Genomic DNA, 27,362 nt, shown 5'->3' with positions numbered 1-27,362 from the left:
AACAATGATGACATAATAATTAACTAGATTCATGTTTACTGGGAACGTTAGTGATTATGATCAGTATAGTGCCATAGTCCACAGTCAAGAAATTATGATGACTATAATTAAGCTAAATGCTTTTGTATAGGGAAGGGGACGAAAATACAAAAAGTGTGGGTTAAGTTAGAAATGCTCCCTTTAGGCTCACAGTTGAATACTTGAATACTTGGCACCCACTTGATGGGGAGTTTTAGGTCATATCAAATATTGTTACTGTCTAGAGACTATTCTGCTCACATAGTTTTTCTCATACCTTCCCGAAGGAAACTATTGTATAGCCAGGGTAGTAAGTAAATCCACTAGATAGTTTGATTTCTAAATTCTTCCAACTCTGAGCTGTGAGACACTGGCAGTGCTTTATTTCCCATTACCTTTAGGGGAAAAAATCTTTCATGGTTGGACTATACAACACTGAAAAACAAACAACTTTCTCCAGCTAAAAAGCTTAATATATATCTTCTGATTCAAGATGTGTGTTTAATAGCTATGTTTTGTTATCTTATTTTTATAAATGACCAAAGAGTAAAATGAAGAGCTATAGACTTATATTGCTTAATAAAATATGTCCAAATGTTTAATATAGGAAAGAAATATTTTAAAGACACATGACCATGGTGGTGCACAAATATATTTCTAGCCATTGAAAAAATATAGCAAAAGAAATGTCATTTTGAGGGCAACCTAAACTACACAGAAAGACTGTTGACAAATAAATATATTTCATAGAATATGCAAACTATCCATAATGTTAAATTCTTACCTGGTCACTAACCTGAGAATGTAAATGTTGAGGTGTTTTCTTCCATTTCAAAATTCATTTATTTTTTTAAATAGTCGCTCATTATAAATATTTTTTAAATTTTTATTAGCACTATGATAGGACAGCAATCTGTACTGTTAACCGGAAATTCAAATGGATACCCTGTAAAGAAGGACAAGTGTAACGGGTAACAAACATATTTTTATTTATGAGAAGGACAAGGTCTAAGGGAGAGAGAGAGAGAGAGAGAGAGAGAGAGAGAGAGGTTAAAGGTTATCTGATTGACCAGTCAGTGATGTCCAAAGAAGGACATGTGGATTCACCCTGTAGTGTTATAAAATCTCCATGCTGGCTGAGCACAGCTGTGCCAGGCAGAAGGATCTCCATGGATGCAGTTGTGGTCCTGGTGCTCAGCCTCTGCTGTCTGCTTCTCCTCTCACTCTGGAGACAGAGCTCTGAGAGAGCGAAGCTTCCTCCTGGCCCCACTCCTCTCCCAGTTCTTGGCAACTTCCTGCAAATAGATGTGAAGGACATCAGCCAGTGCTTGACCAATGTAAGTATTCTCTGTGCTCCTCCAGCACCTTGACAAAGAAGAGAAACTGACAGTTGCTTTAGATGAAAATCTAGTATTTGAGGCAATATTGCTATAAATAACCACAAAGTCAAAATTCTTGCAAAGCATTGTGTACCTTATGACTTTTATAGCTGACCAAGTATGTCTAATCTTGTTCCTCAATAGAATCATTCATGGTGACTTACAAATTTACCTTTCAAAAGTAAGTGGGCCTTACATTGCTGCTTTAGTGCTGCATCATTTTGCCTATTCCATTGGTCCATATGCCTCGTTTCTGTGAGTAGCAGACAGTTTCTATCACATAACTCTATAATATAATTTGGTATCAGTTATTGTTATATCTCAAACAGCATTTTTACTCCTTAGGAGGGCCTTGACTATTCTTGATCCTTTTAGGTACCATATGATGTCCTCTTCTCTTTTTCTAAACCTGTAAGTATGGCATCAGATATCTGATGTATAATATTAAAGCTATAAATATAGTAATTGAGTTTAGTAGTATGTGTGTTTTGTTTCTTGGTTTCTGTTTCTTCTCTGGTCTTCTGACTGCAGTGGCCTGTGGTCTACAGGCCTCCACACCTGTAGGCTGGACTTCTGTACGTCATAGTGGAGTGGCCTCTGTTCAAACTGCCTGAGTTGGGGAACTGGGACATGATGGGAAAGATGGGAGGCTTGATGGTGGTTTGGGTTGGCAGGCGCTGAGACAGAGGGGGCAGTCAGCAGGCATGTATATTTCCTATATGAAGTTCTGGTGGTCAGCCTCCTGCTGAATGTTTTGGCATGGAAATTCATTGTAATTTTTGTGTAAGAAGCTGTTATATGTTTCACTGTAGTTGACCAATAACTGATATTCACCATAATACAATATAAATAGGCTTCACAACCATTTGAAAATGAGCTTTGCCTGACTAAAAATATTAAAATACAGTGAGTGATATTATCAGTGTGAATGAGGTTGACGCCATGGAGATTAAAATGACTTCTTTTTTGCTAGCATTTCCATTTTTCTTTCCTGTTTTCAGTTCTCCAAAATCTATGGCCCTGTGTTCACTCTGTACTTGGGCATGCAGCCCACTGTGGTGTTACACGGGTATGAAGCAGTGAAGGAGGCTCTGATTGACCACGGGGAGGAGTTTGCTGGCAGAGGAAGCTTCCCAATATTTGAAAAAATTAATAAGGGCCTTGGTAAGTAACTATGCATGTTCTTATGAAGGGTGCAGTGTTTCTGTTGAAAGTGAAGACTGAAAGGAGGGGAGGGACTTCTGCCTTAGGTACAGGTTGGACCTCTCTGTGGTTTCCACCCATCAGATCTTTCTTTTATTCCTAGAATATTTTTCTAGTGTTTTACCATTTTTTAATTTTAACTTTTTAAAAAACTATCTTTTCTTGTTTTACATACCAATCCCAGTTCCCACTTCTCCCATTCTCCTGCTCCCTCCACCTTCCCCTCCATCACATCCCCTATCCACTCCTCAGAGAGTGAAGGTTTCCCATGGGGAGTCAATAAGTCTAGCATATTGCTTTGAGGCAGGACCAAGGCCCTCTCCACTATATGCAGGCTGAGCACGGTATCCCTCTAAAGAGAATATATTTCTGAAAGCCAGTGCAAGCAGTAGGGAGAGACCCTGTTTTTCCATTTCTTAGGCATTGTTTTTAGCAATGGAAACAGATGGAAAGAGATAAGGCGCTTCACTCTCACAACTCTGCGGAATTTGGGCATGGGCAAAAGGAACCTTGAGGACCGTGTTCAAGAGGAAGCACAGTGCCTTGTGGAGGAACTGAGGAAAACCAATGGTAAGTGTAGATTTCAGCATTTGCATCTTAGTCAAGGTGTATGTGTGTGTTTGTGTGTGATGTTGATAACACCCATTCTAAAATTTTCTTTTTAAATCAGAAACAATGAATATAGGTTTCATGATAATTTTGTTTTGAGTTGAATAATTGTGCATTTCCATCAGCACAAGTGTACTTTGTCTTTGTGGATCGTTCCATCACGGAATAACTGCTATTGATAATAGTGGCAGATCCCAATCAGAGGATATTTGTTTTCATTTTCTTGGATTACAGAGGTTTAAGGAGATTAACAGAGCAGTACAGGGATTCTTCTAGGCCAATGTTACAGTCCTAGGTAACACTGATGTAATTTACACTTGTCATTTCTTAGCCTAGTGTAATAGAATTTTTATCAATTATTTTTTCCACTATAGCATGATCTTAAAATTGTATTGCCTTTTTTTAAAAATCGTTTGCCCCATTGAGAAATTTATACAATGTGTTTTCATCATTTTCACCCACCTGCTCTACTAAGATACACCCCAGTTTTCTGTCTACCCTACTTGGTGTTGTCTCTTTATTTACTATTCACCTGACATGATTCAGGCTTTACATATAAGATTTTTTGTAAGAAAAAATTTATTAAGAAGGAGCCATCACCTATACTCCTCAAATTATTTTGTAAAATAGAAAATGATGAAACACTTCTAAAACTCTCTGTACAATGTTGGTATCTTTGTTGGGGGAGGTTGGCCACTTATTCTGCCACCTTCCTCCTCCTAGAAAGAAAGTAGTCTTCTTGGCCACCTGGCTAGTTTACACCTGAAATAATCACACAGAAACCATAATATTTAAATCACTGCTTAGCCCATTAGCTTTAGCTTCTTATTGACTAACTCTGACATCCTAATTTATTCCATCTCTCTTAATCTGTGTATCACCATGTGGCAGTGGCTTACCAGCAAAGTTTTGGCATGTCTGATTCTGGCGGTGGTTCCATGGCATTCCTTTGACTCTGCCCTTCTTTCTTCCAGCATACAGCCTAGGTTTTCCTGACTAGTTCTGTTTTTCCCTTGCCATAGGCTCAAAGCAATTCTTTATTCTTTAACCAATAAGAGCAACACACAGATGGAAGGACCTCTCACACCACTTCCCCTTTTCTGTTTAAATAAAAAGGAAGGTTTTAACATAGTAAAATTATATATAACAAAACAGGTATCAAGTAAGAATTACAGTTACAATATTTATATCTACTTTATCTTTTATCATAACTTAGAATAACTATAATTCCAAATTCTTCAACTCCATCAAAGACTACAGAAAGATATGATATTACCTAAGTAAACAAAAAGTGCATTGCAAACAACTTCCAAATCTCTAGAAATAACAGAGTCACACACTGCCCCTCTTCCAGGCACATAGCTGGTCCAAGTTGCCATTAAGTTGTCAAGTTGCAGCAGTCGGCTCACAAACCCCATTCAAATGCTCTGTAGCTGAATCTCCTGTCTGAGAGAGTCAGAGTTCACATTGGAGCATGACCCAGAAAGCTGGGATTTCAAGATAGCATGGATTTTTTTCTTTTGCTATAGCTGAATCAGGTAAACCTCTCTTAAGGGACTGTGGCAAGCCACCAGCTGAAAGACAAATGCTGCTAAACTTTGTTATTTTGTGTCTAGAATTTCTTTCCAAGTCATCTCAGGTTTTATATGAATTTAGTCCACCACGTTAGTGTGCCCATTTGTAGGAATCAGGTAAAGATGGATGCTTAAAAGAAATCCCACACTAGCTAGGATTGAGAATAATAGAGGATTATTTATTAAGGGGTATACTCACAAGTCCCAAATTATCTGCTGGAATGGAAAACAGCAACCAAATCCCACAATCAGAAAAGAGGCTGGACCCTTGCTTTACATCAGCATAAATAGTATAAAAGATCATGATCAAGTGGGTGGTTAGCTTAAAGGCTACTGGCTGTCAGATTTCTTACATTAGTATTTTAATAATATCAAAACAAAACAGCTTTATCATTTCCTTTTACATGGCACTTTCTGTTTTGAATTACATTCTATCTAAACAAATTACAGAACAAATCTGCAAGATGCACAAAGAGAAAACAAGAAAATTATTTATTAATCAAATTAGGTCTTAAACTAAACATGAACTGCTTTTGCTAACCTGCCATTTCTGTCTTTAATTCTGCCAATCATTTCTGTCCATGTACACCTTTTCTTTTGTGTGTGTTTGTAGAAAATGAATCACTTTTCTTTTCCTACTGCTATAAATGCTACTTACCTAAGAAGTTTCTGACCTGAAAACATAAGATTAACTATTTGATTTCTAAGGACTTAAAAGTTATTTTTCCAAACAAAACAAAGACTAAAAATCAATTTAATCTGATTTCTAAGGACTTAAAAGCTATTTTTCCAAACAAAACAAAGATTGAAAATCAATTTAATCTGTGAATGAAATGTATACACATGAGAAAAGTTCTTTCATCCTTCACTGTTTTTGACTTAAATCAATCATTCCCTGATAGTATAGAATATAATCATGTTTTCATATGGTGTAGGAGGGTCTTCTTTCTATGTGTTGCTTTCATTGATTGAATAAAGAAAACTGCCTTGGCCTTTTGATAGGCAAAACTTAGGCAGGGAAAGCAGAAGTGGATGCTGGGAGGAAGGAGGCAGGCAGAGAGCCGCCCGCCATGAAGCTGCCATGTCAGACATGTTAAATCTTTCCTAGTAAGCTACAAAATCATGGTGATACACAGGTTTAATAGAAATGGGTTGAATCAAGATGTGAGAGTCAGCCAATAAGAAGCTATAAATAATGTGTCAGGCAGTGTTTTAATTAATATAATTTGTGTGTGGTTATTTTGTGGGCAGCCAGGAGCCGGTCTGTGGGAACACATCCTGCTGCCACTGCTCCTTCATTGCAACATCATACCCTGGTGCATGCACAGGAATATTAAGGAGTTTCCTGTTATTCAAATGTATAATAATTTATCTAGAATACTGTTTTTTTTATGGGATACCTATTTGAGGTCTATAGATTTAAATTTTAGATCAAACTTAATGTAAAGTGTAACATGAGGGGCCTGCTTGTTGGGGTTTCTGTCCTGCCCGGTACCCCTCAGCCAGCAAGCCCCAAAGAAAATCACACAGAGGACTCCATAAGATTATTAACTGATTGGCCCATTAGGTCAGGCTTCTTATTGGCTCTTGTAACTTATATTAACCCATTATTCTTATCTATGTTAGTCACATGGCTCGGTCCCTTTCTCAGCAGAACAGGTCACATCCTTCTTTCTCGGTGGTCTGCGCAGGACTGGGAGGAATCAACTTCCTTCTTTTCAGAATTCTCCTGTTCTCATTGTATCACCTCTACTTCCTGTCTGGTTTTCTCACCTATACTTCCTGTCTGGCCAATCAGCATTTATTTAAAACATGATAGACAGAATACAGACAATTCTCCCACACCACTTCTCCCTCTTTGAAAAACGAAGGAAAATATCCATAGTCCATTTTTTGGGAATGTCGACGTAATTTTCCAGGCTACTTCCCGCTGGTTGGGGGTGCTGATAATTTCATGGGGACCTAAAGTAAATTTAAAGTTATGATCAAGTCTTGACTGAAGTATTCTTTGAGTCTTGATCATCTCAGAGAGTAGTCTTGAATCTGTTCTGGATGTAGAACTCAGACATCTGGGCCATCTGTTCCTGCCAGAGATTTCTCAGGTGGTCTTCCTTGATCAAAGCTGAATTTCCTTAACTCTGAATAAATCCAGAGCCTCTCATTTTCTGTGAAAACAAAAAGCAAAATCTCTTCTCCAAAGTAACATACCTTTTGACTTCAATTTTGAAGTTAAGGTATTTTCAAAATACCTATTTTGGATTAATTCAGCAGCATTTATAAGCAAATATCTTTTAGCAGCTGTTGCTCCTTCCTCAGCATTCAAACAATTTAAAGAGAGCATAATAGCATACAGTATCAAGATTATCTGTGTATTTTCCATCTTTGTGGGGCTTTATTTTAACCTCTATTTCTTCTTCTTCTTTTTTTTTTTTTTTGGTTTTTCGAGACAGGGTTTCTTTGTAGCTTTGGTGCCTGTCCCAGAACTAGCTCTTGTAGACCAGGCTGGCCTCGAACTCCCAGAGATCTGCCTGCCTCTGCCTCCCAAGTGCTGGGATTAAAGGCGTGCTCCACCACCACCCGGCTATTTCTTTTATTTTTACTTTTAACTTTTGGCTTTTTGAGACAAGTTCTCTGTGTATCTTTGTCCTGGAACTCTCTCTGTAAACCAGGCTATCCTTGAACTCACAGAGATCTGTCTGTCTGCCTCCCAGGCAAATTCTACCGGCGTGTGCCACCACAACCAGCTATTCTCTTTCTTTCTTTCTTTCTTTCTTTCTTTCTTTCTTTCTTTCTTTCTTTTTTACTTTGGAAAACTTTAACCTTTGGCCTGTATATATATTTTAGCACACTGTAAACCATTTAGATGTTTTCTTTCTCTTTGAATCACTCTTTACTGTATATCTATCTTTTTCTGACCGTGTGGGTCTTTAATTTGCTAAGGAATATGGAGAAGATTAAAACCATGGCTTTGACTACTAGATCCAGCCCATTCTTTAGCTTTATGAAATTACCCCCTCATGATGGAGGTAGTGGTTGTAGCCACGTTTTTTGTTTGTTTGTTTGTTTTTTTGCCAAAACTCTATGGAATTTTTAAGGTCCTTGCCAGGAAGCAAGCTGCAACAGTGTGTCCATAAAACAACACTCAAAAGTTGGGACCACTTGCTTGAAAGAATCAGTTTTCCCTGGTAGAATGGCTCAGAAAGCTGGCATTTTAAAACAGAGCAGCTTTTTTTCCTGCTATGGCTGAAATCTGAAATGTTTTACTCTAGTCTTTCCCAAGTTTTTCCAGGCTATCTGTGGATGCAGTTATCCACATGGGGGCCATTCTGTGACATGAAGAGGCCTGCTTGTTGGGGTTTTCTGTCCTGCCCAATTCCCACAGCTTTTTTGCCCCAAAGAAAATCACAGAGAGGTCTCCATAAGTTATAAAACTTATTGGCCCATTAGCTCAGGCTTCTTATTTGCTCTTATGACTTATATTAGCCCATTATTTTGATCTATGTTTGCCATATGGCTTGGTACTTTTTTCAGCTGGCAGGTCACATCCTGCTTCCTCGGTGCTCTGCACAGGACTGGGAGGAATCAACTTTTTCTTTCCCAGAATTCTCCTGTTCTCCTTGCATCACCTCTACTTCATGTCTGGTTTTACTGCCTATATTTCCTGCCTGGCCAACCAGCATTTATTTAAAACATGATTGACAGAATACAGACAATTCTCCCACACCAGTAAAGTGTTTATCATTTTTCAAAATCAATTCACTATAGAAAAGACATCAGAAGAAACTGTTCTGAGAGCTGAAGAGGTGGTTTATCACTTGAAAGAAAATGCTCCTTAAAAGAAGCAGCAATGGGTTCCAAGTGCCAGTGTAAGGCAGCTCCAAGTTATCTGACATGCTCTCCTAGACTCCACAGATATAACACACACACACACACACACACACACACACACACACGCAGACAAACACACACCTGTGAATTCATGCACACAAATAAAAATAAGTATAAAAAAGAAATTTCATTATGATTTTTCAAATTTTAAGCATTACATCAACAGCAATTTAATAATGATGATTTTGTGAGATGTTTACAAATCTAGAAACTACACTGTTTCTCAAATATGCTGTGTAGAGTTTGAACATAATCATCATTTACATCTTTAAAAAAATAAACGTTATTGTTGCTAATGCTGTATATAGTGTGTGTTTCATGTAGGTATTTCATAGGAGTGTAACATGTGTTTCAAACACACCTTCCTACCATCACCTTTCTGGTCACCCCATTCCCATTTTTTTGATTGCATCCTTCCCTGGGACTCTTTGTTTTAATAAAAAAGATTTTTATTTTATTTATATAAATATTTGCCTGCATATACATGTGTGCACCACTAGTGTACCTGGTGCCACAGAAGTAAGAAAATTGTATCCTATTTCCCTGAAACTGGGGTTATAGAAAGTTATGAGCCACTGGGAGGCTGCTCAGAACTTACTGAACTTTGGTCCTCTAAAACAGCAGAAATTACTTCGAATGCACAGCTCTCTGTCTAGCACTGACCTTCTTATACTATGTGTCTTCTTTTTAAGTACTACTTTTACTTCCTCTGGAGAAAATGCATTGTTTTAAATGATGAAATGAGAAAAGGGAAGTTTCTATTACTGCCCTCATATTGTTTTCCCTCTTGGAATTTAACTGTAATAAGAAAGTTTTCATTCTATTTAGTAATGCAAACAAATCCACATGGAAGTGGCTGTTCTTGAAATTACACATTATTCTCAAGTAACAAGGAAGAATTCTCCCCACATTTTTTTCTTCTAATACCAGAACTCACCTGCAGTGAGGTTCTTCCTTCCTTGGATCATTGCTTGCTTCTTTGGTTTACTCACTGTGGCTTCAGATATTTCAGGTGTAAAATATTTTATTTGCATCTTAGTGATATAGGATCATTAGGTATTCCAGTAAGAAACAATTCTATTCCAAATACTAGAAATTTCAGGTTTGTAAAATCTTTTGTTTTCTTTCAAGTACTGGATAGTTTAATTGCTATATCAGATATCGTCTGTTCTTCAACTATCTTAACAAATTTAAGATTAAAGTGATACATTGATTCTACATATTATGACTGCTTTGCTGTTAGGAAAATTATAAATAGGATATGGTTTACAACTTCTAATGACTCTTTACCTATTAACAAAACAAAACATCTTCTTTGTCAATTTTAATGTTATTTTTTCCAATTGTTTCTTCAGGTTCACCCTGTGATCCTACGTTCATCTTGAGCTGTGCTCCCTGCAATGTTATCTGCTTTACTGTTTTCCAGAATCGTTTTGATTATAAAGATCAGAATTTTCTTAACTTGATGGAAAAATTAAATGAGAACGTAAAGATTCTGAGCTCCCCCTGGATGCAGGTGAAGTCAAGATCTTTTCCTCCTGAAAAGATATTTTTGGTCTTTCATTCTCAAAGATCAAATTCAATATGTACCAAGAAGTGAGGTGACTAGGCAACACAGTTTTGAATAACGTATTATGGAAAGAATATCTGGAACGCAGGTCTAAATCCTTTGTTATACAAATAGCAAAACTGAATGACAGTTTCCAGATTGGTTCAAGGCTGCTAGTTTCGTATCTCTTGGTTTTCCACTTGATATCTAGAAAATTCTTTGTATAAAGTATTGCATTCACATCTGGAAGTCAACTGTGGCCAGTTGACTATTAAACACATTTTATCATATTACTAGGCAGGAATATTTTAGTTTAGAAGGAATAGTCCCTTAAGGGCAAAAGAATATTTATGGCAATGATATCTGCCAAGAAACACTGAGTAGTTTCAATGGTTTGATATGTCTGCTGGAATCCTAGTTAACAAACAGACATGTAGAAATGGGAAGATGAGTGGTTTAATGCCATGCGGCCCACAGCTCACACACATCTCAGAATTGTCCTAGACTGAACTGGCGTCTCCTGAACTCTCCCCAAGAATGGCTGTGATCCAGGCTGCCCAGTAAATCAAGGCACCAGGCAGTCAGGCACTACTATGGTGAGCAAATGTATGGTGTGGTATGGGAGAGACAGAAAGAACAGTTCATGTACTGTGGAGAGAGGCACATCTGAAAAGATGAGATAGTTAGGAGTGGGCTGCGGTGGGTGACTTGGTTTTCTAACCAGGGTTAAACTTGGTGTTCTCTGGAGCATGGCTGCTGCCAGGGTTCATGTCTGGGTACATGGATCTGCTGCAACCTTGATCTGTGTTGATGTCCACACCTCCTGAAACCACCTTAGGCAAAGAGGAAACAGCTGTACAGGGTTGATGCTGTCACTCACTCACCAAAACACTAGGGAGAATGGGTCCTGTTCCTCCTCGTGGGAGCACAGTGGATCAGGTCCCGTTGATAGGGGCATGGGTGAGCCAGGCCTACAAAGTTGAGCTTGACAGATCTTACCCTAACTGCCTCTCATCTGCCTGTGGTAGCATGGATTGGGGAGAGACGCTGCCCACTGACTCTGGCAGATGGGAGAGCTGTCCAGGATGTCATAAGATTGGAGAGTTTGTTTTTTGTCCCCACCAGCTGCAGAACTCAAGAGAGTGGAGCCAGTAGGTTGCTTGATCAACACAGCAGAGATGACATTGTTTACAGGGGTATGGGCAAGTCATCCCTGAAGTTCTGAGTGTGAGAGAACCGGCCCCATTACTCATCTGTCAGGGGTGGTATGGTTGGAGGAGAGATGTCCCCTTCATCATTATCCTTTCACTGCTGGAGGCACATGAGTGAGCTGACCCTCCTCCTTACCACCCGCATCACTCATTAAAGCAGGCCCTGCTTCTAGCCTGGGCAGCACAGTTGAGTGAACCCTGTTTACAGCGGCACAGGTGAGCTGGCCCTGAGGTTGTGAGAGTGGAATAGCTGGCCACACCCACTAATCTGCAATGTAGTGGTAAGGTCTAGGGAAAGATATCCTCCTCCCCTTGCCACTGCTACCTGTGGTGTATGGGTGAGCTGATCCTCCTCCTTAACAGCTTCAGTTCCTTGGAAAGCTGGTCCTGCACCTTCATAGGTAGTAAAGCAGAGTTGACTCTATTGAACGTATTGATTGTGGTACAGGGCTGCAGGTGAACCAACCTAGATAATGTGAGTATGTGAGATCTGGTCCCTCCCCTCATCTTCTTATGATGGTATGGGTGTAGGAAAGATTGCTTACCCTCCCTTGTAACCTGTGGCAGGTTGCAGGGCTGATCCTAATCTCATAATATTAGGAGAGTTATCCCTGCTCTTTATCAGCTGCAACTCTTGGAAGAGTGGCCCCTTCATGTAGCCTGGGTAACACAGTCGATCTTGCCCTGATGATGTAGGTATGTGAGAGCCAACTCTGAGGGTATGAAAGCAGCTCCTTATTATAAAGAGTGATGATGGAGGAGGGTCATTTTTCTATGTGTTACTTTTATCGGTTAATAAAGAAACTACCTTGGCTTTTGATATAACAGCAGCTTAGATAGGCGGAGTAGACAGAACAGAATGCTGGGAGAAAGAAGGCAGTGAGCCAGCCATCATGGAGCCGCTGCCAGGTCAGACATGCTGAATCTTTCCTGGTAAACCACCACCTCGTGATTCTACACAGATTATTAGAAATGGGTTAGTCAAGATGTGAGACTTAGCCAGTAAGAGGCTAGAGATAATGGGCCAGGCAGTGTTTAAAAGAATACAACTTTTGTGTTGTTATTTTGGGTATAAAGCTAGCCATGCAGGAGCTGGGTGGGAACACAGCCCACAGCTCTGTGAACTGTTGGAGCATGTGGAGGAGCTGGTCCTGCAGAACCAGGGCTTCAAGGTCTTCATGGTGCAGAGCAGTGACAGAATATCTAAGACTCCCAGTAAGGGCCCAGTATTGATAGTGTAGCAGAAAGCAGATTCCCCGATGCAGTCAATGACTCTTTGCAATGAACGCTTGCCAAACAATGATAAATAGATAAAAGGGTGTACTGCCTGACTCACTTTGTCACAATACAGTTTCCATGATAAAACTTTTCTCTTTTCTTTTTACTTTTAAATTTTATTCTATTTTACTTTGGGAGGGGAGGAGTTTAAGGACTGAGGGAGGATGTGTGTTGATATGAAGGTGAATGGGATGGAGATGCATGGTGTGAAGGACACAAAAGTAAGTAAGAAGCAAGTAAAGAAAGAGTACCTGTGATCATAGAGAAACCCCTAAAGGCTATGCCACACTTTTGCTTTCAAAGACTCTTGGAGTTCCACCTACTTCTAATGATTTATTCCATGTCATAGTCTAGTGGATAAGAGTTAAATATGCATTGCTACATTACAATATAAATCAAGTTGCCCAACTCTTTTCAATACAGCCGTCATCTAAAAAGTGTAAACGACAACTATTTGCATCATGTCATACTTCAGACTTGTAGAGAATAAGTGGTTTAAGCCATCAGTCAATTTTCACAAATAATCATTATATTAAAGAAGGATTCATGAATATTGAAACTTGATCATGATCTTTCATCAATGGGGCAGGAATTCCCTCCCACCCCAGTTCTTTCTATTACTACAGAGAATTGCTATATGTATGAAATAAAACACCTCTTCCTTTTGTTGATCACTATTTTTCCTTCATTTCTGAATCTATAAAACCATGTTGGTCTTGCAATATATTATGGATACATGTATTTCCTCATTTAAAAAGTTCTTTGGCAAGGACTGGAGGAATAGGTCAGTGGTAAAGAGTGTATGCTGATCTTCCAAAGGCCCTAAGTCCAATTTTCATCACTCATGTTAGATGGTCCAAAACCACTAGCTTAAGGTGATCTGATATTTTTGGCCTCCAGTGTACCCACACATACACGGCACACACATGTATGTATGCATACATACCATATGCACACCACATACATGACTAAAAGTAAAACAATTCATCTCAACAAAATATTTCTCTCTCTGATTTTGTAGGTCTGCAATAATTTCCCTTCACTAATTGACTATTGTCCAGGAAGTCATCACACAGCATTAAAAAATGCTGAGTATATCAGAAATTACCTTTTGGAAAGAATAAAAGAGCACCAGGAATCATTGAATGTTGCAAACCCTCGGGACTTTATTGATTATTACCTGATTAAACTAAAGCAGGTAAAATATTAATATAAATTTATTTTATTGTCTGAGAGTGTTGTGGTTTGTTGAACACTGAAATGTTTGTCAGAGATGGTTTAAATCAGTATCATTTGAAAAACTGTTTTAGTATTTATTATGTGTTGGGATGCACCATATGGATATTGATAATATAGAGGGAATTTGTTAACTATAACACATTGTCTCTATTCTTTAAAAATTGTAGCTGAGAACAGCAATACAAAGGGCAGGTAAGATGGGAATAATTCTAATTAAGTAGAAAATAACCAACTATCGTGGCAGTGTGAATAGTGGCACCATAGATGTGCATGTTGTGTGGCAAGAATTGCTGCATGTCCAGTGAGTTAAAATAGATTTGGCCACATTGTTATTTTAAAAGGATAGATACAGGAGTTAGTTTCAGAAGGACTGAGTGATATAAGAGAGGTATGTGGTGGGAAGAGAAGGTGTATGGAAGAATGAAGCTTTGAGTACAGTTCAAGTTAATTTTCACAAAAAGGGGTTAAGGATTGGTATCCTGACAGCATGAACTGCATTGGCATTGTGTAGTTTATTGAAAAGGTAATTTTCCATTGAATTTTCTTGAAACTGAAAAATCCAGTTGGGTCTAGATTATTGGGGTTGGTTCTGGGCATTGATTCTACTCCACTGGTCTTATATGTAGTAATACTTAGTAACCTGGCATCTGAGTGACTCAATGTTGCTGGATTTTTTGCTAGACTACTTTTCCTTTTTTTTTTTTTGCCTTTTATCTGACTTTTAGAGATAGGGTTTCTCTGTGTAACAGTCCTGGCTGTCCTGGAACTTGATTTGTAGGCCTGGCTGTCCTCAAACTCACTGAGATCAGCCTGTCTCTGCTTCCCAAGTGCTGAGATTAAAAGCATGCACCATCATTGACTGGCTAGTTTGTAAGATATAGCTTATAGAAAGAGTCCACTGAGTGTAAAGAGGTATCTCAGGACTGTAGCCATGTTTCACTTACATTATGTTGGTACCATATGTGGTTACAAAGCACTTCAACTTCTGGCACCTTTTCGTTGGAAAGCAATCACTTACCATGATAAAACACACCACACCACTACTGATCACTCCTTTCCCTTCAGATCATCTTTAGCAGTTGTTAGTGTGGTTTCTGTGTGTATAGACTTCCATGCAATGAATGGATCACCTAAACGGACTCAGTATATGTGGCATTTAACTTCTGTTTTCTTGCACTTGAATGAAATCTTGGACATTTGTCTAAGTTCATCTTGTTTTAGTACTTTCTCCTTTTTTGTAGCAAACCTCATTTTCATGCATTAATAGCACAATGCACTTATTCTTCATTGACGGATATTTGTGTTATTTCTGCCTGAGGCTTCTCTAAGCTCTCTCTATATTAACATATGTTGACATCATTTCCTTTGACTATATTTCTGAGTCTAATGATAATAACTTTATGGTTTTCTTTTTTGAGAAACTGTTTAAAAATTCACATTAATACAGTATTTCATATCTATGAGATCCCCTATTTTCCAAATAGCTGACAGAGGTTGTAATTTTAAAATTTAACAATAAGTAACAACAAATATTAACAATAATTCAGTTAGTATGAAGTAGTACTTCAAGACTGATTAGATTTATATCTCCTTCACAAACATTGAAAATAGACATCTTTTAATGTGCTGTTTTGCCTTTTCATGTCTTCAGAGGATTTTTAATTCTAATATTTTTGCCCATTGGACTGTTTACTGTGTGGAGCTATGGAATTATGTATATATCTAGATAGAAACATTTCCACATAAATAACATGGAAACATAGTTCCATTCTGTAGGTAATCATTTGTACATTCTCAGTTATGACCTGATGCATTAGCATTTTGTTGTGGACAAAGTCTCGTTTATCTGGGTTTTGATATTATGTTCTGTAATTTGTGAGTACAAATCGTAAGAAATGAGGCCCATCCTTGGTCTATGTTTTTTTTTCACTTCTAGCATCCTTCTTTCATGTAGGTATTCTGTTGTTCTGTCATCATCTGATAAAGACTCTTCCTTTAGACTTCCTTTAGTCTTGGAACTCAGTTTTAAAATATTGGCTGTAGTTGTTTAGGTTAACTCTTTGCTATCAATGCTTTATTGGTATTGATATTGATTTGTGTGTCAATACTTCATTCCTTTCAATACTGTAGTTCTGCAATAACATTTTTAAATAATTATTTTATGTTTGATACATTTGTTTTACTTTTTGCAAAATTTTTATTAATTCTCTGAGAATTTCAGGAGATGTAATTTGAACATATTCCTCAACTTTCATTGCCCTCCTCACCATCCTCTTAACTCTTGTTACCAAACTTTGTGTTATCTTTTTTTCACTTTTTCAGCATTAAGTCCAATGTCTGTTTTTCATCTAGCCTCAAGCCTGTCATGCAATCAAGCAACAAAGAGCCATATTATTGTAGGAAATTGACTCCCCCTTGCCAGGAACTAATCAGCTAGAATTGGGGTTTCATATTTTCTACCCCTACTTTGTGTTGTGCTTTTATCTGATGGAGCCTACACAGTTTTGGGGCATGCTGTCACAGTCGTTCTAAGTTCTCATGTTCATTTGTTTTTTTGTGTCCAGAAAACACTAATTCCTTGATGTTACTGATCACACAAGTTTCTTATATTTCTCCCCCCTCTTCCACAAAGATCCTTAAACTTTCTGGGGAGGAGTATATTATGATTTAGGGGTGATCAGGACACAATGCTTCATTCTCTCTGTACATTGAACAGTTGGATGTCTCTGTATTGATTTACATCTTCTGCAAGGAGAAGTTTGTCTGATCAAAAATGTCAGATTTCTGCTCTATGAATATAGTAGTAGGTCATTAGCTATTATTTTAACACTTTTCCCACTAGTATATTAGAGTAATATATCCCACCAATTCTTAGACACTTAACAGTGGCAGATATGGGTCTTATGTAACAAGGTGGGTCTTGGTGTGGGACAATTCTGTATTCTGTCAATTATGCTTTAAATAAACACTGATTGGCCAGTAGCCAGGCAGAAAGTATAGGCTGAACTACCAGACACTAAGTAGAGGTGGGACAATGAGAACAGGAGAATTCTGAGAAGCAAAAACCCATTCCTCTCCAGTCTGCCCAGACACTGAAGAAGGAAGATGTGACCTGCCCTGCCAAAAAAGGTGCCAAGCCATGTGGCTAACATAGATAAGATTAATGGGCTAATATTAGTTATAGGAGCTAATATGAAGCCTGAGCTAATAGGCCAATCAGTTTATAACATATGTAGACCTCTGTGTGATTTTCTTTGGGGATAAATGGTTGTGGGAACTGGGCAGGACAGAAACCTCAGGCAACAGAATAGCATCCACATGGGCAACTGCATCCACATAAAACCTGAGAGAGCTTCGCAATCTGAGCTTATATCCAAAGAATATCAGCATATGAAAAGACACCAGTATATTTGTGTTTGTTTCCTGCTGTGTTTCTCAAAATAGCTGAGATAATCAGTCTAGAACTCTTCAATGGATTGATTGGTAGAAATTGTGGGAAACACATGCAAGGATATGTTACTTTTTAAATATAAAAGAAAATTTAGTTATTAATGCGTTAAGATAGAATAGGCTTATTTAATTCAAGCACAAAGAATCTTATTACAGACCCATCTTAGTTTAATAGCAAATTCTTAGAGCTGGAGTCAAATGTCTTCCACTGTTCTTTACCAAATTGAGAACACACACCTTCAATTTTATGTATCTACTTGTATATTCTCAAATTAGACCTATGAAACAGTCTTCCTCTTACAGTTTTGAGAGAACAGAATACATAATGAATAAAATGTTTCATTTATGTTTTTAAGGCATCAAAGTACAAAACTGTATACATTTAAGTTCAGATAATCACATCATTGCAAGAGTTAGGCTAGTCGGGAATTTAGGGTAAAATTGAAATTCATGAAAATCTGTGCCACAGTCTTTGAAATTATTTGTGAATTTCTTCTCTACTCTACATTCAAGTATCTTTGTTGGCAACAAAATAAAGTAAATTTTTGTTGAAGTCTTATTATTAAAAATCTGGTACATAAATAAAACATTATGCCAAGTTAACTAGACCCAAAAATCTATACAACTCAATAAACTTCCATACAGTTAGAATAACCATTGAGAATGAATGTTATGGAGTTATACTTTAAATTTTACACTTTCTGTAATAAATACATAAATTTGTATGAAACTGTAGAGTCATTGTTATCAGATGTTATGATAAAGAATTTATTAGTTTATTCCATCAAATTATTCTTAGGCAAGCCACAATCAACAATCGGAATTTACACTTGAAAATCTGGCAACGACTGTGTTTGACCTGTTTGCTGCTGGGACAGAGACAACAAGCACAACACTGAGATATGCTTTACTGCTCCTGCTGAAGCACCCAGATGTCACAGGTGAGGACACAGGTGGTGACCCACAGTGTTCTTATAAGATGCTGGAAAGACTCTGCTAGTGCCCTGGGTGTTGTTTTTATTACAGAAGTCTCAGTCATTCACATTCACTGTAATAAACAGATGACTAAGAGAAAAAACTTCAAGAAAAACAATCAAATTCTGGTCAGTGTCTGAGATTTCTGGAGGGTAAACTGAAATAGGCATGAAGAGTATTTATTGTCCTGTGGATACATGTCCTTTTATTCTCAAGTTATGTTTTTAGGTCAACAAAAATCTTTTAGTTTCTTTCTCTCATTCTGATGAATCTAACTTTGGGATGGAGAAAAGAAAACTCTCCTCACTGAAGCCTAAGTAAAAATCCTAGACTTTATTGAGTCTGGCTGGGATGATGTACATTCTGAGAAGTTTCCAAAATATTTAGATTCTCTAGAATGATATTTTGATCGATGTGGGAAAATGTAGATTCAGAAATTTTGTCAATTCAGAAGTCCGTTTCCTTAAACTTTTGTTGAAAAATTATCTTTTCCATTCTACCAATAGTGTTTTCTTTTGCATTGTATTTTAAAACAGATTCAGTGGTACAGCAGATAGAAAGCACACTCTCCCTTCTGTGCCCAATACATGATAAAAGCACAACCATGTATCATATTTTTTGCATAGGAAAAGATATCAACAAGCAGCCAAGAAGACTTCACCAAATTTATGAAACATTATTATGAGGGATAAGAAAAATGTAGAACAGGAAAGATGATGTTGAAACATTAATGTTAGATGAACATGCATGTAGTAAGACACACAAGCTGTGACTCTGTATCTATAGACATGTAAAGATTCTGGTTCCAAAGCAATAGCAGATTAAGAAGAGAACAAAGTTGAATATAGGATGCTGGACTTGCTGAGATTCCATTCCCATTCCCATTCATCATATCACAACCCTCCAGGAAAATAAAATTCTTACAAGAAGCTAAGGGTAAGAAGCTCTTTACCTGATACACTGATGACTGGCAGGGAATGAACAATGCATAGGAATGAAAGCAGAGGCTGGTAGCGTTTGAGTCCCAAAATTCTATATCTCAGATCCCTTTCCCTGCCTTGCTCCATGTATATGAGCAGTGGGGTTACTCATCCAGACAAAAGGAATAAATCAATGCCCCTTATTTTACCAATATAATAGAAAATATTTTCCACATATTTACACAATGGATTGAAAGCACCCATCCAAGACACAGACTCATGGTGTTTTCAGAAGTGAGTAGAAACATGGCACCCTTCAGGGAAGTACCTGAGTCACACATAAACTTTTCCCATTGAGACTAGACCAGAATTCTTCTCAAGATCAGCTGGATTCTTATGTCTTTGCTCTCATGAGTTGTCACTTTTTCAAAAATTGATTTTCAGCATTCTGATGGTTGTAAGGTGAAACCTCAAAGTAGTTTTGATATGCATTTCCCTGATGACTAAGGCTTTTGAACATCTTTCTAAGAGCCTCTCATAATTTGAATTTCATCTTTGAGAATTCTTTGCTTAGATATGTACCTGTAGTAATGGGGGCGGCGGGGCTGCGTTCCCAGCACCCCGGCCGCCTGCTCGGCTAGCTTATGCCCCAAAATAATTACACAGACACTGTATTCTTTTAAGCACTGCTTGGCCCTTTAGCTCTAGCACTTACAGGCTAATTCTCACATCCCGATCAACCCATCTCTAATAATCTGTGAGAACCGGTCTTTCCAGGAAGATTCTAGCCTATGTCCATCCTGGGTCGGAGCTTCATAGTGTGCGTCTGCCTGGGAGCTGGGGCATGGCGTCTCTCTGAGGCGTCTGCTCCCGTGAGGAGAGCTGTCGAGACTCTGACCTCACTTCCTCTTCCTCCCAGCATTTTGTTCTGTTTACTCCACCCACAGGGCCAAGCAGTTTCTTTATTGGCCAATGACCTTCCTCCATCATGTACCCCATTTATTAACCGGGTTATTTGTTTTCTTGATATCTCATTGTTTGAATTCTTTATATATTTTGGATCTTAGCCCTCTATTGAATGTGTGGTTGCTAAAAATATTTTCCCACTCTATAACCTGCCATTTAGTTCTAATGATGGTGTTTTTTTCCATGAAGAAACTTTTTAGTTTTATGAGGTTCCAATATGCTATTTTTCATGAAGTGAGGGGAAAGGAGAAGAGTGTATGTGTGGTGTGTTTAGCTTGTATTTGTTTATGTAGATGATGAGATGTAGCTGAAATTTCATTTCCGATATCTGATTGTCATAATAGTTGTGTTATGTGGGAATATAAGAAATAGTATGATGTTGGATTTCCCCTCTGTATGCTGCGAATATGTTTTATTACCAAATAGGCTACGTGGCCTATGACATGTCAAAATATAGAAGGAAGGAAATCCAAGTAGAGATAGAGAAAGAAAGAAGGCAGAGTCAGGCAAATGCCATAAATCACTGAAGGAGAAAGATGCTTGAACCTTACTGGTAGGCCACAACCTCATGGTGAAATACAGATTAATAGAACATGGTTAATTTAAGATGTAAACCTATCTAGGAATACACCTAAGCTGTTGGCCAGTGTTGTAATTAATACAGTTTCTGTGTGAATATTCAAGTGTGGGAACAAACATGAAGAATCTTTCAAATTGGACACATCCAACACACACATATTCATAAATATATATATATATATATATATATATACAATAGAATGTGATTGTAAGAGAATATTGTATTTAGGCACAAATTTAGCATCTGACTTCTAATGTCCTTTACCATAGACTAAAGTATTTTGAAGAATTATATTGTTTTATTTGATGTTCTTAATTACTTATGCTTTATTTGCTGTTACAGCTACTAAATAATAAAAATATCCTGATCTATCATAATATCTGTAGAGGATAGTGATATAAATACACAACACAGAATTTCTGTATAAATATATATATATAAATACTTTTATCCATGAATGAAAATGCACATTTACACTTATTTTGGAACACCTGCATTATGCTGTCTATGGCCTGACATTGTGCCAAAAATGTTACTTTTCTCCTATTTCCTCTTTTGTCACTGTGACCATATAGCTAAAGTCCAGGAAGAGATTCACCGTGTGGTTGGCAGAAACCGCAGCCCCTGCATGCAGGACAGGAGCCACATGCCCTATACAGATGCCATGATTCATGAGGTCCAGAGATTCATCAGCCTCATCCCCATCAACGTGCCCCATGCAGTGACCTGTGACATTAAATTCAGGAACTACATCATCCCCAAGGTGAGCTTGTCTCTTCTCTGCTGCACCTCTGTGCTCTTGATGCTCACAGGTTCACAGTGTTGTTACAGTCCTCTGAGTTATCTGGTGCTGCTGATGGCTTCTACTGCTTCACGGTGAGAGGGGCAGCTCTACCGCAGGTGCAGCTAGAACTGGTAATGACACTTCCACATTTGCTCTCTTCCGAATACTGTTCGGCAAAGGTTAAGCATCTCTGTTTGAAGGTCCACATTCTGTCAATTTTCCAAAAGTCTTTTCTGACTTTTTATCATTATGAGAAAAAAAAATATCCAAATTGGAAAGAATTGATATGCTGCATTCTTCAACTCATCAATAAAGTTATGGCATTCAATCAATTATTTGTGATATTTATTCCTCTGCTCTGTTTCTTTTCATTGATGTAGTCTGTAAACATTTCAAAGGTCTCCTAAATGGTGAGTATCTTTCTGTTATTATCTCTTTAGTGCCAATTCTGATTTTCTTTCCATTAGCTCAATAGAATCAATTTATATAATCATTCTGATGGTCTTAATCTTATCTGAACATATGAGTTTTATTATTTCTAATAACATTTCTGTAGATGTATGTTAAATTGAAGGTGTTATGTGAGCTAATACTTTTCTATATACTTTTCATATTCCTGTGTTCTTAGTTTATCTTCAGTACGATGAATTGCAGGATGGTGATGAACAAAACTGTTTGCAAGTAACATTTCTTGTCTTATTTCTGATAAGGATGAAGAATAATGACTTTAATATCTCTTTATCGATTTTGAAGTCCTAAGATACACTGATAGTTGTGTAGATCAGATGAAAAATTTTGATCTGATTTATTTAATGATTTATGAGATACTTTACTGTGGAGCCAATTATGTTTGAGTATGTCCCAGGAACATAGATGTTCACTTTCAGATGAATTTTATTCACAAAAATTTTTATATTATTTTTAAAATTGTTCTTTATGCCCATTTTATGGTTCTATGTATTTAATACTTTTGATCACTGACTGTATATGGTATAAACACATATTTATAATGGATTTCGCCACTACACATTGCTCATGACTTCCAGTTTAAGAAAATTCTCTTCATAGTTTTTCTTCCTCAATTTTGTTCTATTCTATTTTTATATTAAAACCAAGCTTTTGCCTTAATATTAGTTTAAATTGATTCATGATGTTATTATGTTTGTACTTATTTCTGTGGCAAATTAGTGCTATTTTGAAGATATCACAAATTGCATCTGAAAAATGTAGAATTTTATTGGAATAATTTTATTCATAAAGCATGACATTGGTCTCTCCTGGGATTCTTCTTTTTTGAGGGAGGGTGGAATGGGTCAAAATGATACTGGTAAGGTTCCAGTTACTAACATCATGTGCTGATGACAGAACTTAATAATCCAATTGGCAGTAGGTTTTCTGTATGATAACAGACTTAGTATATGGGTTAGTCTATCTGTTTGGCTAAGGGACATTCTCAAGGTAAGACTTCTGAGGTCTGTGGTTAACGTACAGAATTTGGTTAAGTTTACATACTTAGAGCTAACTAACTAATAAGTATAACAAAGGTCAAAATAGGAATGGCACATTTACTCATATCTTCCTTGGGCTTAAAGCCTAGTTTGAGGTGAGTGTTGTATCAGCTAAACTTATACTCCATCATCCCTCTCCTTCAGGTTCATGACACGACAGGTTTCTTTGTGATGTAGTCAAGTAGAATATTCTATTGTTCTACTTTATGAAACAACCAAGTTGATTGTACATTCTGAGAAATAGGATAATGATTTTTTTTAGATGAAAATAGAGCTACTGATCTCATCAAAACAAATAGGATAAGAAGGAACCAATGATCTTTGCCATATTCTGGCAGATTTTAGCCTTTCTAGGCCAAGAAGATTGTGCTGCCCCTTCAGAAACTCTCTTGTAGCAGAGAAGCAGTCACAGGCAACATGTAAACAAATGATTATGAATATCATTCATATCAATGTTCAATGCCTATTGATACTAGAACTTAATTTTCACATAATTTACATATATCATTAATGGTCTTTTTAGTTTTAAAAGTTTAGACATATTTGTATAAACTGCTTTCTAATATGTGTTGGCAGCCTTGAAAAAGATTTGTAGACCACATTTCTAGAAAGTTTGAAATGATATGAGGTTAGTTTTTCTACTAGTTAAAGAGAACTTGCCTGCACCAGCTCCCTGCAATTTCTGTGTCTTCAGAAGTTTCATTGATTTAGCTGTCACCAGATCATCTTACCTTCATCATACTTTGTTTTATTTTATTGTCTCCCTCTTCTCCCCATTCCATTCCTCTTTTTTTCTCCCAAATAGTCCTCATCTTGCATTTCTGACACACACATATATATTTATGCATATATATGTATGCATTTCTATATTTATGTTTGTACATTCACATAGACAGATTATATACAAGACTGAACACATATAGTTCTGCACATAGCACTGCATTTTTTTCTTATAATATAAATACAAAGATAGATTCTGTAAGTGAGAGAAAAAGGAGTGGTATTTGTCTTTCTAAATCTTCCTTTTTGTACTTAATGAATGGTCTACTATTCTGTTCAAAATACTCAATGAATTTTTCTACTTATAACCTGATTCACATGAAGGGTATGTAGACATATGTGATGAACTGGAGCAGTTAGTGTTCAGTGAAGCATGAGTTCAATCTAAAGGAAAGGGAGAAGAAACTCAGATATTTTAGTCCAAGTACTCATGTGAACATCATTGAAGTCACATCAGCTACAACACTGTGACTGACTTCCTCCCTGCTGCTTACTGTTCTGCCTGTTGAAATGTCCCACTGTTCTTTGTACTTCATCCCAACTATGGAGCAGAAGGTGAACCCGGATATTTTCCTGATTTTTTAAGCTCTATGATTTCTTTTAACTTTATTTGTTTCTGTGTGTTGTTACAGGGAACAACGGTAATAACATCACTGACATCAGTGCTGAATGACAGCAAGGAATTCCCCAACCCAGAGATATTTGACCCTGGCCACTTTCTAGATAAGAATGGAAACTTTAGGAAAAGTGACTACTTCATGCCTTTTTCAACAGGTAATAGAAATTCATTTCCATGGATGAAGGGACATGAGGATCTGTCGTGACTTATCTAGTGGCTCCCTAATGGCCAAAGATCAGGAGTATGACTTTCGTATTTATGTGTGTCATGATACAGAGATTTCTTCTCTGTCAGGCTATGAAAGTGAGGCTTTAATTGTTAATCCACTGTTCAAAACTCAGAAAGCTGGAGTACAGTGTGTTTGTATTCTTCCTTTAGCTACATCACAGAAATACCAAAGAAAGCAAAGGCCATTTACACTTTACTCACCGTGAAAATGCAGATGTCATAATTTACATTCAGGTCTTCTTTGCTGTGTCACTCAGCTCCATACTCAACTATGTAATTACAAGTCTCCAAAAATACCAAAAATTACTGAAACACCCCAAGTGCACTTGGTAAACACACAAATGAATAATGTTTCTTAAATTTCAGTTAAAGTAGGCCAATGAGAAAGACTCCCAGATCTCTGGGTTACTGGGGATATCAGCACATTTATCTTTCCAACTTGATATCTTAGTGCAAAAAATGGAACACCATTCTACCAAATGATTCCCTAGTTGCCTCAAAATTCATGGGTTGTGGAGAATCATAAGAAGAAATCACTTATCATTAATAGAATTTCATGAAGAGATCAGAGAGTTATTTGTGTTAACACAAAATTCCTCCTCAGTCTCCTAGGCAGCTTGATTACAGATGTGAATAACTATAACTAGTTAAAAAGTATTTTTGAACAATGTATTTCTTAATAGTATAGGTTAACTAATAAACAATTCTGTTCCACATTTTTCTATTTGCTGAATTAATTTTTCTTTCATGCAGCCAAACATCTATCCATCCACCTAAAACTTACCCTTTATTTATTGTCTCAGTTACAAATGCAGTGATTCTCAAATTTGAAAATGAATATAGTAATCTTTGATTTTATCCCCCCTAGGAAAACGGATTTGTGCAGGAGAGGGCCTGGCACGAATGGAGCTGTTTCTATTCATCACCACCATTTTACAGAACTTTAAGCTGAAATCGCTGGTTAATACTGAGGATATTGATACAACCCCAGTGGTCAATGGATTTGCCACTGTGCCACCCCAATTCCAGCTTTGCTTTATTCCTGTCTAAAGAAGAGCAGATTGCCCAGCCCAAGCCATATTGTTTTCTGTAATTCTCCTCTAGACCTCCTTCCCCATCTTGAACAAGATATCCTTCCCTCCTCTCATGTAATCTCATTCTGTCATGATCCAGGAAACACCTGTTAACTATTTTGCAACTTGTGGAATCACAATAGAAATATATTGCTATATTCTATTCTCTGCTACTGTGTTATTATTCCTTTTGCCAATGTGTATCTAGTCTTTAACTAAAATAGAACTTCACTGCAAATAATGTAATAAGAGACTCCATGGTCATTCTTTTTCTGTATGTTTTCAGTAATAAATAAGTTTGATTTGTGCACCTGTACTTTGACTTGCTTACCGTTTAGGTAAGAAGTGAAATAAAATAGAGTTCCCAACACATCATGCTGGTCCACATATCATGAAGCATAATGCATATAGGAATGAGTGCTAGAGAGATATTTCATTGACTTACCTATGCCAATGAAACCTGAATACATAGTAATATGTTCTTGTTGTACCAACACTGTGTAAACAGAACAAGAGATCCTGGGAGCTTGCTAGACATCCAATCCAGCCTAATTAGTGACCCTTGTTCCCAAGTGTTATACCCTGCCTCTGAAAACAAACTTGTCAGCTCTGAGAAACAACACACGGTTCACTTCTAACATCCACATATGTATATATATAATAAATATATTTTATTTATTATAATATACCCACATATATATGTATAGACATTCTCTTACATATAGGCACTTGATTATGCACACATCCACATAACCACATACATACAAGAAATACAGAGTATGAAGAGGAAGATGGTACCAAGACTCTTTGGCTGAGCATCACTTTGACTCACTAGAAGTTTTGTATTTGAAACAAATAACCAGTGTCCATGAGTAGCTCCAGTCAGAGGATAAGTCACAGTGAGGGGTGCAATTGCAGGGTCAGGTCATGCCTTGCTTTGCTGATAGTGTCAATAAAAGTTAAAATTTTAAATATACTTTTTCCTTGATGTTATTAGGTTAGAAGTGAGCATGCATTTTGTTTTCCTATTGCTAACCATGAACTCCATGTACATCCCTTCTCTTCCCAAAAGAATAATGGCCCCAGGAGGAGTCACATTTCTATCACTTTTAGATGCATTACTTCCTTCCTACTACATTACAAGTATTTAAATGAGATGATTATCTCTTCTCTAACTTAATCTTAAAGGGTCACTTTGTCTAAGTTCCTACCTTGGGTTCCACTGCAGATTTATTTCTGTATATACATTAGTGCACAAGCACATATACTCAATGCTATTTGATCCATAATACAAATTGTTGTGGTACAAAATGCGACTTTTTATTAAAGTGGGTCAAAGTACTAATATTTTACACAGTTATGTATTTCCTAATAAAGATATTCTGCACAATTTACTCTGCTATCCTCATGCCTTTAAACTTGCATTCAGACATGCCACTCGTTTTCCTGAGTATTTTTTGCAGTCAGCTTCCATAGGAAATTATCAGTTATAATACTATGTTTACCAATCGCTTTGATAAATTAACTCTCG

General features: G+C 37.2%; 1 protein-coding gene across 1 annotated transcript; it reads left to right on the top strand.

The window, feature by feature from the left end:
- Window positions 1-1,154: 1,154 nt before the first annotated feature.
- On the top strand, window positions 1,155-26,147 carry LOC121453777 (cytochrome P450 2C25-like). Its single transcript, XM_041660686.1, has 9 exons — window positions 1,155-1,355; window positions 2,399-2,561; window positions 3,021-3,170; window positions 10,027-10,187; window positions 13,731-13,907; window positions 18,198-18,339; window positions 21,415-21,602; window positions 24,544-24,685; window positions 25,627-26,147. Exons 1-9 carry the CDS (start codon window positions 1,188-1,190, stop codon window positions 25,806-25,808), a joined length of 1,473 nt encoding a protein of 490 aa, XP_041516620.1. The 5' UTR covers window positions 1,155-1,187; the 3' UTR covers window positions 25,809-26,147.
- The last annotated feature ends 1,215 nt before the right edge of the window (window positions 26,148-27,362 follow it).

Source organism: Microtus oregoni, unplaced genomic scaffold (assembly GCF_018167655.1).
Source record: "Microtus oregoni isolate MIOR12 unplaced genomic scaffold, Mior012 000012F_ref0000307, whole genome shotgun sequence".
NCBI lineage: Eukaryota > Metazoa > Chordata > Mammalia > Rodentia > Cricetidae > Microtus > Microtus oregoni.
This window is presented reverse-complemented; position numbering and strand designations above follow the sequence as displayed.

Bases quoted from the DNA above. Each gene is read 5' to 3' on its own strand.
- LOC121453777 (XM_041660686.1), top strand. From the start codon at position 1,188: ATGGATGCAGTTGTGGTCCTGGTGCTCAGCCTCTGCTGTCTGCTTCTC. The intron at 3,171-10,026 runs GTAAGTGTAGAT...TTGTTTCTTCAG, and splicing joins GGAACTGAGGAAAACCAATG to GTTCACCCTGTGATCCTACG. The intron at 13,908-18,197 runs GTAAAATATTAA...AATTATTCTTAG, and splicing joins ACCTGATTAAACTAAAGCAG to GCAAGCCACAATCAACAATC.